The sequence below is a fragment of the Prosopis cineraria genome, unplaced genomic scaffold, assembly GCF_029017545.1.
Source record: "Prosopis cineraria cultivar Desert tree isolate PC_DT_omini unplaced genomic scaffold, ASM2901754v1 PC2, whole genome shotgun sequence".
Lineage (NCBI taxonomy): Eukaryota > Viridiplantae > Streptophyta > Magnoliopsida > Fabales > Fabaceae > Prosopis > Prosopis cineraria.
The window spans coordinates 38971075-38986635 of NW_026555333.1; the positions used below are offsets into that span (position 1 = coordinate 38971075).

Genomic DNA, 15561 nt, shown 5'->3' on the forward strand with positions numbered 1-15561 from the left:
TAGAGTATATAGTATTTGTTTTTCTCCCAAAAAAAAATTGAAATTAAGAAAACAAAAAGAAATAAAAATTGGGGAGGACATTTTGGGGTTAACAAAGAAACAAGCAATAAGTCCAAATCTTTTTCAAATTCCCATGAAACAAACAGGATCGGAGTACGCTACGTCGGGAAATAGTAGTAAATACCCAAACAGCAAGCACACTGCCTCTACAGCTTTCATTTGAAATCCCTGTTATTGCTCTGTTCACGAGGTTGCACGCCTGTACTCTTTACTCCTCCACCTCGTCTCTCTCTCTCTCTCTCACACACACATTCTCTCTCTCTCGATGTGTTTATTAATCTCTCTTCCTCTTCATCCTTACACTAACCCTTTCAATTCAATTTTCATGCTGCATTCATGAAAATGTCAACTCCGGCGTCAAGAAAACCCAAATCATGGCATTACCCACCTCCACCTCCCACCCCCAGAATCCTCCACTTGCCTCGCCGGCCTCGCCGGAGACCCACCAAGCCACCCAAAGGAAAATCCAATTCCGGCGAGACTCTCGGGAGTGAGCGCAAGGGAAAGTTGGAGACTTTATTTGATCAAGAACGTCCAATGGCTCGAAATGTTCCGATAGTGGTGTTAGATTACAGTGGCGCAAGTGAGACGAGGAGAGAGAGAGTTGGGAGCAGAGAAATTGATGGCGGTCCTCGTGGTGGTGGGTTAGGTTTAGAAGAAGAAAAATGGAGATTTCAGGCGGAGATGTTGAGGGCAGAGTGTAATCTGTTGAGAATGGAGAAGGGAATTGTCATCAAGAAGCTTCATAGAACTCGAGCTAAAATGGAGAGGACTCTGAAATCTGCACTTGAGACCCTTGTTTCTGTTAGTAGTCTAGTACCCTCACTTTCTTCCCTTTTTGTTCCTTGAGTACTTCAATCTAGCTCTTTAAATGTATTTTAATGCCGCCTTTGATTCTATCTCCATCCAAGTTCTTAACTCCAAACCTACCTATCTGATTCCTCATTTATTAGGCGTGACTGTGAGTTAAGAGTCTGAGGTAAGCCATAAGTCACCAAGTTGGTAATATATTAGGTTTAATCCTAGTATTTGGATGAATATAGGATAATTGAAGGACAAACATGAGTTGTTCTTCTGTCAAATTAAGAAATTTGCTTTAAGTCAATGTTATGGTTGTTTGAATATCATATATAATAGTGTCTGCTTTAAGCATTTGTTCAAAAGCATTTCTTGGTTTACCTTTGTGGGTTATAATTTGAATTGAATTGAATTGAATTTCTTCTTCCCTTTTTGGGATTTTCTTAGCAACCAAATAGTGACTGATGTACCAAGTGGTTTCTGCATGCCAATTAGATACTGTCACTTTCTCATTGTTCTATGAGTTCACTTGCCCTCTTGTTGATTCTGATACTTGTCTGATTTTTAACATGCAAAATGGAATTTAGGGAAGAATCAAAATCTGCGAAGGAAAGGATGTTGATATGGTATTAGAGGAAGAGATCCAAGAGTTGACAGAGAAACTTGAGAAATTGCAGAGGAGATCAGGAGCTAAGGAACTAGAGGCTAGGAAAAACAACAATTTTGACAGACAAGTTTCAGTTCTTCGGAGACGTCTAGAGAAGAATGGAGGATCATTAGAGGAGATACATGTGAGAACGATTCAACAGATGGCTGAGGCAACCATGTCCATTAAAAATTGCAGCAGAGAGGATGGCAACAACATCATTTCAAGTGGGAAACTAAATGTAAGAGAGGGACCATATCTGTCTTCCATTAGAATCCTAAATTCTTGTCAAGACAATGAAACTGACATATTGGCTCCTCAATTATTATAGGTTGAGATTTTGAGAAGAAAAATGGAGGGATTGTCAAAAGGAATACTATTACAAAGTATGGAGGAAGAGTATAACTCAATGCTCTCCACAGCCAACAGTTCAAATCCAAGTTCAACCTCAAGCTCCAAGAGATTGGATTGTCATTTACTGTCTTCCATTAGAGTACCACATCAGGTAAATCCTCATTATCTTTAGCTTCTGTCACATGACTCAAGGCAATAGTTTTTACTCTATTTCAAGTGCAAACGCTGCAGGAAAAAGATGGCAGTGAAGGGAGTGTATGTTCTGGACAATGTAAGGCAGTTGTGAAAAGAATTGTAGAGCAAGTTAGAGCAGAGACAGAGCAATGGTCTTTGATGCAGGAGATGCTAGGTCAAGTGAGGGAAGAGATGGAGGAATTGCATGCTTCCCGGGATTTTTGGGAAGATAGAGCCCTTAATTCGGATTATCAAGTCCAAACCCTACACAATGCTGTAAGCTGCTATACTGAATTGCTTTCCGTTCTTTCATGTCTACCATTCTTTATTGGTCCTTGAAGTTCTTTTAATATGATATGACTGACTTCAGATTCTGAAACCTTTGAATCATGTTAAACTTCATTTTAATATCCTTGAAAGCATTTCACCTTTTGTGAGGAAGTTTGAGAATAATTACGCCTACCTTAGACAAGACTTGAGTTCTTCATGTTGATATTAATTTTGTGTCTTCCTCTTAGGTGCAAGAATGGAGACAGAGAGCTATCTCATCTGAAAGTAAAGCTAATGAGCTTGAAGCCAAGTTTTCGATCCTACGTCTTGAACTTGAGATGTTGAAGAAGGAACAGAATGCCGATGTGCAGAGGCCAAAAAGTCCTGTGACTTTATCGGATACACAGAATGAGCTCGAGAAGCGAATCGTGGTTTGTTGCACGAAAGAAAACAGTCACGCCATAGACAACTGCAAGAGAAACGAGGTCTCAAGAGACACAGAAAGAAGAGCACATGGAAATCGCAGCGTGTTTCGTGCTTCGCAACGATCACCATTGGCAGAAATGAGGAAGAACTCGTCGTTGTTCATGAGGTAGAAGTGGAGAAAATGGCAAAGCAAGTTGTCCTTTTGCATTGCCATGTTTCTTATCTTCAAATGCTGAGGAAAAGTTTTGTAACAAAGCTAGCAAGTCTCTGAGATGTATGGTTGAGAACTGCTAACATAAAACTACACCACCTAACCAATTGGGGAAGGTGTGAAGTGGAATGAGGTTTACATGTTGAGAAGTTTTGCAAGTCTTAAAAACTTGCAGTGACTGGGAAAGAACTCATGATCCTTGATAGAGATGTTCGTAGTCTTTCAGTCCTAGTTTCATCCAAAGTCTCTGCTTGATGTAGAATAGGCATGAGGGATTATGAATTACTAAGAGACTGGTCATTTAATGGGTTGTGGAGTACTCCATCCAGTCCAATATATAAATATTCTCTCCCAGCTAATTATAGTTCAAAATATAAATAACTTAGTATTTGCAATTTTTTTTTCATTTTATCCTTTGTATTTATCAACTTAATTTCTAAGGGTAAAAAAATAAAATAATATATATTTTTATGAGAATAAAAACTTTATGAACTTTATAAATTAGTATGCGAATTATGGTTGAAAGATATTTACATTATCAACTGAAAAGAGTATATCTTAGCCATCCATTCGTATGAGTTGCAAATGGATGGCTATGATGGACTCTTAATGTCTCTAACTAATTTAAAAATCTTATTAGTATGTGAATTATTGTTAAAAGATGTCTACATTATGAACTAAAGAGAGTATATTTATCCATCCATTTGTATGAGTTGCAAATGGATGGCTATGATGGACTTTTATTGTCTCTAACTAATTTAAAATTCTAAACACAAGAGCATGGAATCTAAAACAAAACTAGAATTATAAGTTTTTTAGAAAGCACTCGAGTAGTGAAATTTTACTTGGCATCAGATTAATGTGGAAAGGATATCTCAGTTAAGATTATTATTCAGGGAACATGATGTTAAATTTTCTTTATTCTAATAGGAAGAGTCAATTTAAATGGTTTTCTATATTGCAAAGGTTTTCTATATTGCCAAGCAAGCTCAAACGGTTGGGGCAGACTTAAAATATCCAAATATATAAAATAATTTATATAACCAAGTTTGGTTTTAAATTTTTAATATCTTGAGACTTTTGTCTTATTTGGGTTTACCAATTTGGAATATAAGTTGAGTTACCAAGTTGGTTGATTATCTCTATGTTTAATTAATTGATATCTATTCTTATTATAAAAAAACGTTATGATACATTATTCCTGTTAAAAATAATATTAATTAATTATCAAAAAATAATATTCGTTAATGCATATATATTGACTAAAATAATGATGAATTATCTATATTGATCTAAAGAGCAAAAATTGTTAAAAAGGAAAAAAGATTACACCATACAAAATAATATTAAATCAATAACTTTTTTATTGGCCATATTAACATAGACAAACAGAAAGAAAACAAACACATAAACTGATAAAAGTATAAAATCTAAAATCTAATGCCCGTGAGGATTGAATTTCAGTTATTCAAGCATTTTCAAAAACTACACCAACTATTTATCTTTTATTTGGAACACTATTAATTGAACTTTTCTGTTCACTCACTCTGCCTCTATATGTAGGTATTTTTTAAAAGCTTATTTTGTTATTAATTATAAGAGATATTATGATATTTTTGAGTGATTGGACAATTTTATTCATATCATTTTGAAAATGAAGGATATATTAATTGTGTGCTTTACCTACTATTATGACATTAATAATATTATTAGGAGCAAAATTGAAAAAATGTTATAATTTTATGTACTTTCAACTAACTAACAAATTCAGACAAAAAAAAAACTAAATAATAATTTTTTATTGACATACAAGATTTAATTAAAAATATTTTATATATAACAAAATGAGGGAGTCTTCTATAACTTTCAATGATCATTTATCTTTTATCATTTAAAAGTGTTTAATTTTTAATCTTTTTCCTCCCCCCTCCAGGGATGCCACAACTTTGCAAAACTTTAAAATAAAGATAGTTATTCAATGACTTATTATTTATTTCCTTCATGAAAAAAATATAAGGCATTTTTTGAGGAGTTGGATATTTAAAAATATAAGGCATTTTTAGTTTTTCGAGGTATAATCATTGCTTTTTTTTAAAGTGCCCTTATTGATAATTATTTTATATTTATTGGAGGGTATTTAATAGAGATAAATATGAAAAGATAGAGTTAGTTTAAAAGCAGATAAACTATTTTATTGAGAGGTGAGATTCAATTAAAAATATCTTATATTTTTGAACGTAGGGAGTATTTGAAACACTATTGCTGGATTTATTTAAAATTTGAGATGTCACACACACACACATGATAAATTGTATGTGTGTATATTAAACTTAAAATACAATAATCAATCTTTTAAATTTAAACAAACTTAAAGAAATGATTGCCCATAGGTATAACTAAAATAAAAAAAAGCGTTAAAAATACATTTTAAAATGTCACAATTTGATAAAAATTTGAAAAAGTCTATATATTTTTATAATAAAAAATTAGAATAATTTAAATATATTAATAACATAATAAAAATGCAAATGATGCGCTTGAAAAGATATTTTGAATGTCATAAAAATATTTTAAAATATTAATTTTAATGTGTGAGTATGTGTGTGTATATATTCCCATTATTTTTTATATATTTATTTTTGAAATAAAAGATTACTCATAAAAAATTCATCGACTTGGTAGATGTGATTTTTTTTAAATATATTATTTGGAGTCAAATCAGTGCCTAAAAGAGAAATCCATTGAGGCTTAATAGGGCAAAAAACAGAGTGTTGCCCGACAAGACTAGTCCTGGAAGAGTTTTAGTGGAATGCCGTGTTTTGATAGAGCGGCGACCAGCTCCAAGTCCAAGGCCACTCTCCTTGCTTCTGGAGAAGCTGGGAACACTTGCCTTGCCACTCTCCCTCAATGAAGCACACCCTCAATGCTCAAATCGGCACGAACAGTTATTGCTCCTCATTTAGGCCTAAAATGAAACATCAATCCAAAACTATAAAGAGAAATGAAAACTGAAATGACAAGCTTAAATGAAGACAGGTTTTAATCTGTTATCAAAAGAAGTCATGTCAACCCTTAAGACTTGGAGCAATTGGGTATGAGACACTATTGAGTGGATATGAGATCATTATTTGACGTGTCATGAATCTCACGAAGCCGTGCTAAGTGATCACAAATATTTCACATACAAATTTCAAATTTGGGTACAATGGTCTCAGATGGATGATTATAAAATAGGGTCAAATTATCAGAAACGGGAATGAACATCATAAACAACAACAACTTATGTCAAAAACCATCTCAGATTCATTTTTTTGAATTATTCTATCTTGTATTTCACATTTAAACTTAGATTTATTTTCAGTTTATAAGTTATAAACATTATGACTTTATATTTTATTTTTTATTAATCAAAAACACCTTTTACACTAATCTTTTTACATTTTTATATTTGGATAAATTAAGATAAAGAGCCTAAAGACTCTATAGTTATCCTTGAAATTATGCATCTCTAGCATGCTGAGTTTTATTATTCAAACATAATATTCAACTTGTGAAGAACATTTCTTTTGGTGCTATTGTTTGTTTGTTTGTTTGTTTGTTTTTTTAATAAAGGGCAGCAAGCACAAAACTGAAGCACCGTGGCGAGCACTAACACTCAATCTCAAATGAACTTGCCTTGAGCAATTTTAAATTGACCCAGCATCACCCCAATTTTACCCAGAGCAACCCTCAACAACCCTAATCTAGACCTTCAAGACAAATTTATTTTACTTTTCCCTTTGATTACTGGAGCTCAATTGTAAATACTTCTCAATAATGCAATTTCGTTCCTCCACGCATTATTGTGTACTTTATATTTTCTTAGTTAGCTTTGGTAATTTAAGAAAATTGTGGTAAAAATTTTTGGGAACTTTTAATCCTTTGATACACTTCTCACTTCGAGGATTTACTCGTTTGACATGTCTGACAATCACTAACGGGCAGACGCTTCTCACCTGAAATCCAAAATTAAACCACGCCAACACATACATGTTTGTTTTATAAATACCCAATAGAAATTTTTAAAGAATAAAGGTAATTTTTTTTTTACTCAAATCACTGTTCACCGCCTCCCAAGTCACAATTCAAATCACTTCAAAATGCAAAGTAAAGAAGATTTTTATTTTTCAGATCTTATTGATTTAAATATCTTTTTGTGCAAAATATCTTGCCCCAAGACTTTTCCCAACACTTCTATAAATAAGAGAGAAACAAAAAGTTCTACATAAACCTCCAATGAAATATAAGAGCTGAATTGCAGCGATCAAGCATATATGAGTTTCTTATTTTTGGGCAAAAATGTAAGTTACTTATTTTTTCTTTAGTCAACGATGATGCTTAATACATTTATTGATTTAAATGATACTCCATCCGCTCTAAATTATAAAATATTTTTTTTAAAATCTTAAATACTAATAAATTTTATTAAATGTATTTAACAATTTTATTTTTTTAATATAAAAATATAAACTTTTACAAATGATGCTCATTTAACAACCTTATGGATTATTTTTTCTATAATAATTTTTTTTTTGTTAATTAAATTAATATATTAAGATGTACATGTCATGATTTAATTTGATATAAATATATTAAATATATAAGGCTAAGTATATAAGTCTATTAAAAAGATAGAGGGACAAAAATTAAATAGAGAAAGAATGTAATAATAAAATAAGCCTATTTAATAAAATTTTAATTTTTTTAAAATATTTTATATTTTAAAATGCCAAATTTTTTTTTTAAAAGTGCTTTACAGTTTAGAACGGAAGGATTATACGCACACACAAATACTTACACATACAAACATATAGGCAGTGACAGGAAAAATAGTTTAAATTAATGATTATCAATTTAAAGAATTCATATTTTCTAAACATTGCAACATTATAATAATAAGGGAAATGGAAAGAGTAATTATCCATCATACATGTTCAATTAAGTGAATATATATTCAATTAGGTGATAATTACATTTTTTAAAAAAGTATGGATACAATGCATACACACACACACCATTTTCTTTTAAATATTAGTTTTCTCATCACATAGAAGATTTTGATATAAAATAAAAAATATATGCCAACTATAATTTACAATATGAAATGAAAATACTTATAAATAAATAGTAAAAAATATTAGCAAATAAAAAAATATTTATTTTTTGAAATATAAAAAATTATTTTCTACAAAATCTTAATCTTTGATTTTAAAAGTGAATTTTAAATATATTAGAAATAAAAATATTTAATATAAAATATTTAAAAAAAAATGAAGAAGCATCAATTTTAAACTCGGAATATAAAAGTATTGAATATAAATAAAAAATTTAAAATAAAAAATATTTTAATGATTCTTATCAAACAAATATTAACATATATTGATATTAACTACAATAATAGTATGGATATATCAAGCAATTTGAATTATTTCCTTTGAATCATAATATAAGTTATAGTTAATTAATTTATAATTTACTAATAATGTTTATTGAAATCTTACATTCTTAAAAATGTCTATATCTCTTCATTTACATCTTCATTAAATATCCTATGTAAGGTCCTCAATAATAGTAATTAAAATTTTAATGCATGATTTTTTTAAAAAAATAATAAATGAAGTAGGGATATAGTTAAAAAACTAACATAAAAGTTATCCAATACCTTATATTTTGAATCATGTAAGGTTTATAGAAAATATCTTATATTATGACTTAGAGGGAGTATTAGTTTTTTATATGTACAATTATAAATCGTGTAAGGCTATTGATGATTATTAAAGATAGTACTCCCTCTATTCTAAATTATAAGACACTTTTAAAGGAGTTTTTCTATTCCAAAATATAAGACACTTTAGATAGACTAAAATTTTATTAAATGTATCAATTTCAATATTACCCTTTCTATCTCTATAATTAATTTATATCCCTTCTCTTTTTAATATATTAAATTATGGGTATTTTTGAAAGTTTATATTTTTATTTTGAAAAGATAAGGTTGTTAAGTGTATTTAATGAGTTTTTATAATATGTGAGATTTTGTTTGAAAGTATTTTATAATTTGAGATGGAGAGAGTAATCTTTTAGAATTTCAAAAAAGGGCTAAAATCCTTATTAACTGATTATTTAAAAAAAAAATGTTGGATGGACAAAAATGCATTGGGGTTTCGCCATTTAGTCAGTGGCCGACCAGCGTGAAAGAGCCGTCGACAAGATTTCTCCTTGTTAATGGCAGGCTGTGGGCTTTTTATCAATGAGCTAGCGAGCCTGTCGTCGATTATGGACTCGATCATGGTAATTTTTGGGTCCATCCTACCCCCCGTTTTTTTTTTTGGAAAAATTACATATAGTCCCATGAAACTGACTTATTTGCGAATAAATTTTATAAAATTCAGAAATCAGATCTAAGCCCTTTAAGATTTGAGTACAATTTAAATTTTGAATAAAAAAACAATAATATTCCTAATAATTTATAACTATTTCATCAGTAATTTAAAACTATAATTTTAATTTTTTACAACTTTGATTTCACATATTAAATAGTTAAATAATTAATGTTAAAAATAGTTAGTAATGTATGATTGTTTAACTATTGAATATATGAAGTTATAATTATAAAAAATTAGAATTATAGTTGTAAATTGCTGATAAAGTAGTTATAAATTAATTATTTGATTGATGTACTATATGTTTAATAGGGATGTTATTATTTTTACAACCTAATTTTAAATTACACTTAGGTCTTAAGAGACTTACTTGTGATTTTTAAATTTTGTGGGACTTGAATAAGTTTGCTGCATGTGACTTGTATATAATTTTTTCTTTTTCTTTTCAAAAAAAGAAATGACAATTAGAAACCCCCTAAAGCCATTAATTACAATTAAGGACCTCAAATTATTGAAATCCCAAAAATGGACATGGTTTTTACTTTGAACTAAAAAATGCTAAAAGTCTAAAATGCCCCTCAAAAGTGATTTTAGTAAATTTTTAAGTAACTATTGTATATTTTTAAGCGCCTTTGAAAAATTTCAAAAATAAATTTTAGTTTTATACTTGAAAACAATCCATTCCCAATCGTTGTTCATTAGTTTCGCAATTAAGATGAACAATATTCCCATCCATGATAGTAAACAATAATTTTGATAGTTTCATTTCTTTATTTTTCTAGTTATCTACCCATATAGTAAGTATAAAAAATTATAAATGAGATTGGATTTATATTTAGGAGTGACTTTAATAAATTTCTCTCCATTATTTAGAAAGTTTTAAAAGTAAATTTTAGTTTCACATTAGGAAACAATTCATTCCCAACTATTGTTCTTTGATTTTTTAACTGAGATTAACAATATTCACATTTTATGATAGTAATTTTAGCAGTGTTATTTCTTTATTTTTCAAGTCTTAGTAATTTTATAAACTTATGTATGTTTTTAATTTCAAGTATAGATCATGATTCATTATTAGGATTTTAATAATTTAGGGTTTCTAATTGTAATTAAACGCCTTAGGGAGTCTCTAAATTTCATTTTTCCTAAAAAAATAAAGGTTGGTCTAATTAATAAGAATTTAATCCATAATTCACAAAGTCATGTGATCAAATCCTCACATAGATGTGAGGATTTTGTTGATGAGAGATTTGTAAGTATCTTTATAAGTACGCTTTGAGTTTAAAAACACCTTAATGAGTTCTTAAAATTTAACTCATCTAAACTTTTTGTTGTAAAAAAAAATTCATGTTCTCTAATTGTAATTAATATTTTTACATAGCCCAATAATAATTATGTCTCTACTCATTTGTACTCAACAAACTTTCAATTAACATTAACATCTCTGTCATTTTGGATTCGCAATAGCTCAACAATCTTACCTGTATCTTTTTACTTCTTTTTATAACATGAAAAATTAATACACAAATCCTTATAATTTTCCTTAATTTGACCTGTATTTTATTTTTTTTAAATCGAGTTATTATAATTTAATTCGTTAGATTTATTAATTCGTAAAAATTAATTCTGAGACGATATTGGAAATGGGATGACGAATTTAGACAATTTACTGGGGTTCTTTAGACCTTCACAATTTCGATCAGGATAATATGAAAAACGATGATGAAAATGATAAATTTAGACGACAATATTACTGGGATTCATCATTAGACCTTGACATTTTCATAAAATATCATATATATGCAAAACTATGACCTGTCATGACCCAAGAAAATCTCCCTTCTCTAGAGGATGTATATTAGGAAAAACATCCCCAATATGTTGTTTCTAAAATTAAATGTAGAGCAACTCAAAAGTATAACAAAATTATATATTAAAAATACAATTGAAAAAAAAATACATATACAATTGAAAAGCCAAAATTGTAAAACTTCAAAAGTAACTGACATGTCATTATTGGACTTTAATTTCTCTGAGAGTTCAAACAATCGACTGCATGTTGAAGATCATAAGTTAGGTTCTCCAGATCATAACTAACATTATTATTGTTTGTGTTATATGCCTCCGTCATCTTCAATCCTGCAGATTGAATTTCTGGGCATGTCTGAGTTTTGTACTCAAGATCATAAGTAACATTGTTGTTATTGTTGTTCCATGCCTCCGTCATCTTCAATCCTGCAGATTGAATTTCTTGGCATGTCTGAGTTTTGTGCTCCAGATCATAAGTAACATTGTTGTTGTTATATGCCTCCGTCATCTTGAATCCTGCAGATTGAATTTCTTGGCATGTCCGATGAGTTTTGAGCTCCAGATCATAAGAAGGAAGCATATGATCACTAAATTGATTTATGGAAACAATATTGTTACACTGAGATTGATCAATATGATGATGAGGATCTCCAGGTAATTCCCACCATGATGATGATGATGATGAGCCATATTTAGAATAATTGCTTGGAGATATAATATTTGAATATGACTGGTCGTATTCTTTACTTAGGTATTGATGATGATGAGGCATTTTAATAGCTTCTCCAAATTCTTCTTCTTCTTTCTCCTCTTTCTCCAATCTTTTCCTTTTGCTTTTGTTATTGGGTTTGACTTCAGCCTTCTTGTAAATTTTACATAAAACAAAATCATCCAACTATACAACATTGAAAAAAGGAGAAGAAAATTGAGCTTGATCAGAATTGTCATAAAATAATAGAACTAGAAGAAAACAGAGATATTATATTGCAGCGTTTTTTCTAGTGGCTCTTGAAAAGAATAGAACAAGATCATCCAACACGGCGTTTGTAATGCATGCAAGAATGCTGACACACACACACACACACACACACACACACATTCGTGCTATGCTCATGGCAAGGTTATTGTTTTTGTGCATTTTCGGCATAAACCAGTGGCATTTTTTGACCTATAAGTATACTTCTAGATATTAGAAGAATTTCTATTTAAGGTACAGCTGGACAATAAATATGATTACCTCTCTCGATGAGATTTTCCAAATCTTGATTTACTACATTATGAAAGATGAGCTATTTTCACTGGACCAAACTCCCGTTAGTAACCTGTAGCACTTTTGTTTGCTAATGTGTTGGAATATTATTTTTTTATAATGTGACTTTACATTAATTAATTATTAAGCGTATACTACCATTATTATCAAACTCTCGAGTTGACTCTCTGAGTTTATCATTTTTATATTTTTAGCTTATAAAATCTTGTTAACTTGTTCATAAACTCACACTACATAAAACTCGGTTAAACTCGCAAGTTGAATATTTGAATTTATCATTTTTATGTTTTTAGCTTATAAAATCATGTCAATCCACTCATAAACTTGTTGAGCAAGATATGTATGTACTATGTAAACCTTGGTTCATAGAAGTAGTATAATCCGATTCAATGAAAAATAAAACTAAAAAAAACAAAAAATAATATTATTAAAAAATAAAAAATACCAAAAATAAGTTGCCCTATTTTTAAATTTCTGCAATGAATATAATAATCTATTAATGGATATGAATTTAATTTCAATGATTTATATTTAAAATATATTTAAATCAAATTATCGTTATATTTTATATTTTAATTATTTAATTATTTATTTTTAAAAGTTATTTATTAATAGAATTAAATTTTTATGAATTTATGATCTGAGTTTACATTTTAAATTTTACATTCTTGTTACTAGTTTACTTAAACTCATGAGTTTAACAACTTTACATAATACATTCCCTAGTATAGTGGAGGCCTATAACTTTTTAGTAATTAGCTGACAAAGTAAGAGAACTTATAAGAGAATTCATTAATTAATCACTTATAGTTTGAGGTGGTTATTGACATGCTTTTTTTGCACAGAATCCAACATTGAAGCTTTATCATTGATCGCCATGCTTCTCTTACACCCTTTTTAATAAATTAGGTTGTATCTCCTCTTACCTTACTTGTTGCCCTTTCCATCATCTTATTGATTGCTTCTTGATTGTTGGATATGTAGATTATAAGTGTGTGGAAAGTCACACTATTAAGGGGAAAAATAGTGATGGATTTATTTTATTGTTTCTCTTGAATTTTCTTTTCCTTTCCTTCAATTATCCATTGTGCATTATTTGATATATCATTAGTCTATACTGCAATGAGGATAATACAATGTTTAAATGTGGGGAGGAATTGAAAAAGATTTTTGTTGGTTTTGTTTTCTCTATATCATGCATTATAAGAAGTGCTGATCAAATAAGTTTTACTCACACACAATCTCTATATTTTCTCTCAACTCTCATTCCCTTTTTATTCTTTGTAAAGCTAAGGGTGGCTTATAGTATGTTGTGAGTTTGGTTACTTTCAAAGTTGTGTGGGATTATCTATGGTGTCTTTAAAATCTGTGGATTCTTCAACAGAGATCTAACTTACAACTCTTTATCAATTAGTGTCCTCTTTATCACAAGAGAGACTAAGCCAAAGTGTTTATGAGAGAATTGATTAGTTAATTATGTTTTTGAAGTGGTTATTGATTGGGTCTTTTGCTGGTTGAAAAATTGTACTCACACATTCTTTATTTCTCTCAACTCTCATGCCTTTTATTCTTCGTAAAGTTAAGGATGTTTTTAGACTCTGTTTGATATGTGAAATTGAGGGGTTGGGATTGGGATTGAGAAAGCTCAACCTTTCATGTTTATTATGGATCATTTAGGAGTTTAATCCCAATCTCAATAATCCCATCTTAAATGGCATTATTCAATACCACCATTGTTGTCAAACTCTTGTGTCAACTCTCTGAGTTTATTGTTTTTATATTTTTAGGTTGCAAAATCTTGTTAACTCATTCATAAATTTGCACTAGATAAAACTCAATTAAACTCATGAGTTGACTCTCCAAGTTTATCGTTTTTATGTTTTAGCTTATAAAATCATGTTAATTTGCTTATAAACTCGTTGAGCAAGATATGTATGTATTACGTAAAACTTGGTTCATAGAAGTAGTAGAACCTAATTCAATGAAAAAAAAACTAAAAAAAACAAAAAATAATATTATTAAAAAAATACCAAAAATAAGTTGACCTATTTTTAAATTTCTATGTTAAATATAATAATCTATTAATGGATATGGATTTAATCTCAATAATTTATATTTAAAATATATTTAAATCAAATTATGGTCATATTTTATATTTAATAATATATTTTTAAAAGTTATTTATTATTAGAATTAAACTTTTATGAGTTGATGATTTGAGTTTACATTTTGAATTTCACATTCCTGTCATGAGTTTACTTAAACTCATGAGTATAATAACTTTGAATACCACCACTGCATGGTATTGAAAAATCAATTTTGAGATTGAAAATATATCCAAACAAAATTGCCCCTTAACCATATCTCTTCCCAATGTCCCTTTCATTCCCTTACCAGATTGTGCCATCTTCCTCCCTTCTCCCTCTATCTTCATCTTCCTTTCTTCTAAAATCTTCATCTTCATCTTCCATCAAGAGAGTGACATCACTGGGTTCAAATTTAAGTTTGATTTCCCATTGATGACAATTTGGTTTAGGTTCAAGCAACCACTATTACTAGATCTTGAAGCTTCTCTCTACTAGATCTCAAAACCACTATCATCTCCCTCTCTGGCTTGCAAGTCCAATCTTCATCTTCTTCTCTCACAACTTTCAATTGGTGTCACTATATCCTTGGATGAGAAAGATTCAACGTTGATGTCCTCCTCCTTCCCTCTCACATCAATGGTGATGTTTGGTAAGTAATAAAGACTCTTTGGTCATTTGTTGAGAAAGAGAGACAAAGATGTTATTGAAGTTTGGAGAGTTAAAATTTTCTTTATGAAGTTTGGAGATGAGCCTCAAGTAGAAAGAATGTAAGATAAGGGAAGATATATCTGAGGAATAGGGAATGACTGCCTAGGAACGAGGGGAGGGAAGAGACGGGAAAAATTAGCAGAAGGATGCCACATCTTAGCTCAAAACCTTAAAGTTAAAGTTTATAGGTCCTTTATCTTTATTATATATTAGTTATTAAGCCTAACTTTATCCAATGTGAGACTTCTCACATCTTTAAGTCCACTTACATTTGAATAACCGAACAATCTTTCCCTTAGGTGTGAGTCCACACAAGCTCCCATATC

The 15561-nt window shown here is 29.7% G+C and overlaps 1 protein-coding gene across 1 annotated transcript; it reads left to right on the plus strand.

Annotated features, from left to right (window-relative positions):
* Positions 1 to 222: 222 nt before the first annotated feature.
* LOC129303834 (uncharacterized) lies at positions 223 to 3164 on the plus strand. The gene is made up of 5 exons (XM_054943376.1): positions 223 to 864; positions 1446 to 1745; positions 1836 to 2009; positions 2090 to 2308; positions 2551 to 3164. The coding sequence occupies exons 1-5, from the start codon at positions 397 to 399 to the stop codon at positions 2896 to 2898; spliced, it is 1509 nt and encodes a 502-aa protein (XP_054799351.1). The 5' UTR covers positions 223 to 396; the 3' UTR covers positions 2899 to 3164.
* Positions 3165 to 15561: the final 12397 nt, after the last annotated feature.

Excerpts from the sequence above, each read along its gene's own strand:
- LOC129303834 (XM_054943376.1), top strand. The coding sequence starts at position 397 with ATGAAAATGTCAACTCCGGCGTCAAGAAAACCCAAATCATGGCATTAC. Across the intron at positions 1,746-1,835 it reads TTTCAAGTGGGAAACTAAAT|GTTGAGATTTTGAGAAGAAA; the intron begins GTAAGAGAGGGA and ends CAATTATTATAG. Across the intron at positions 2,309-2,550 it reads TCCAAACCCTACACAATGCT|GTGCAAGAATGGAGACAGAG; the intron begins GTAAGCTGCTAT and ends TCTTCCTCTTAG.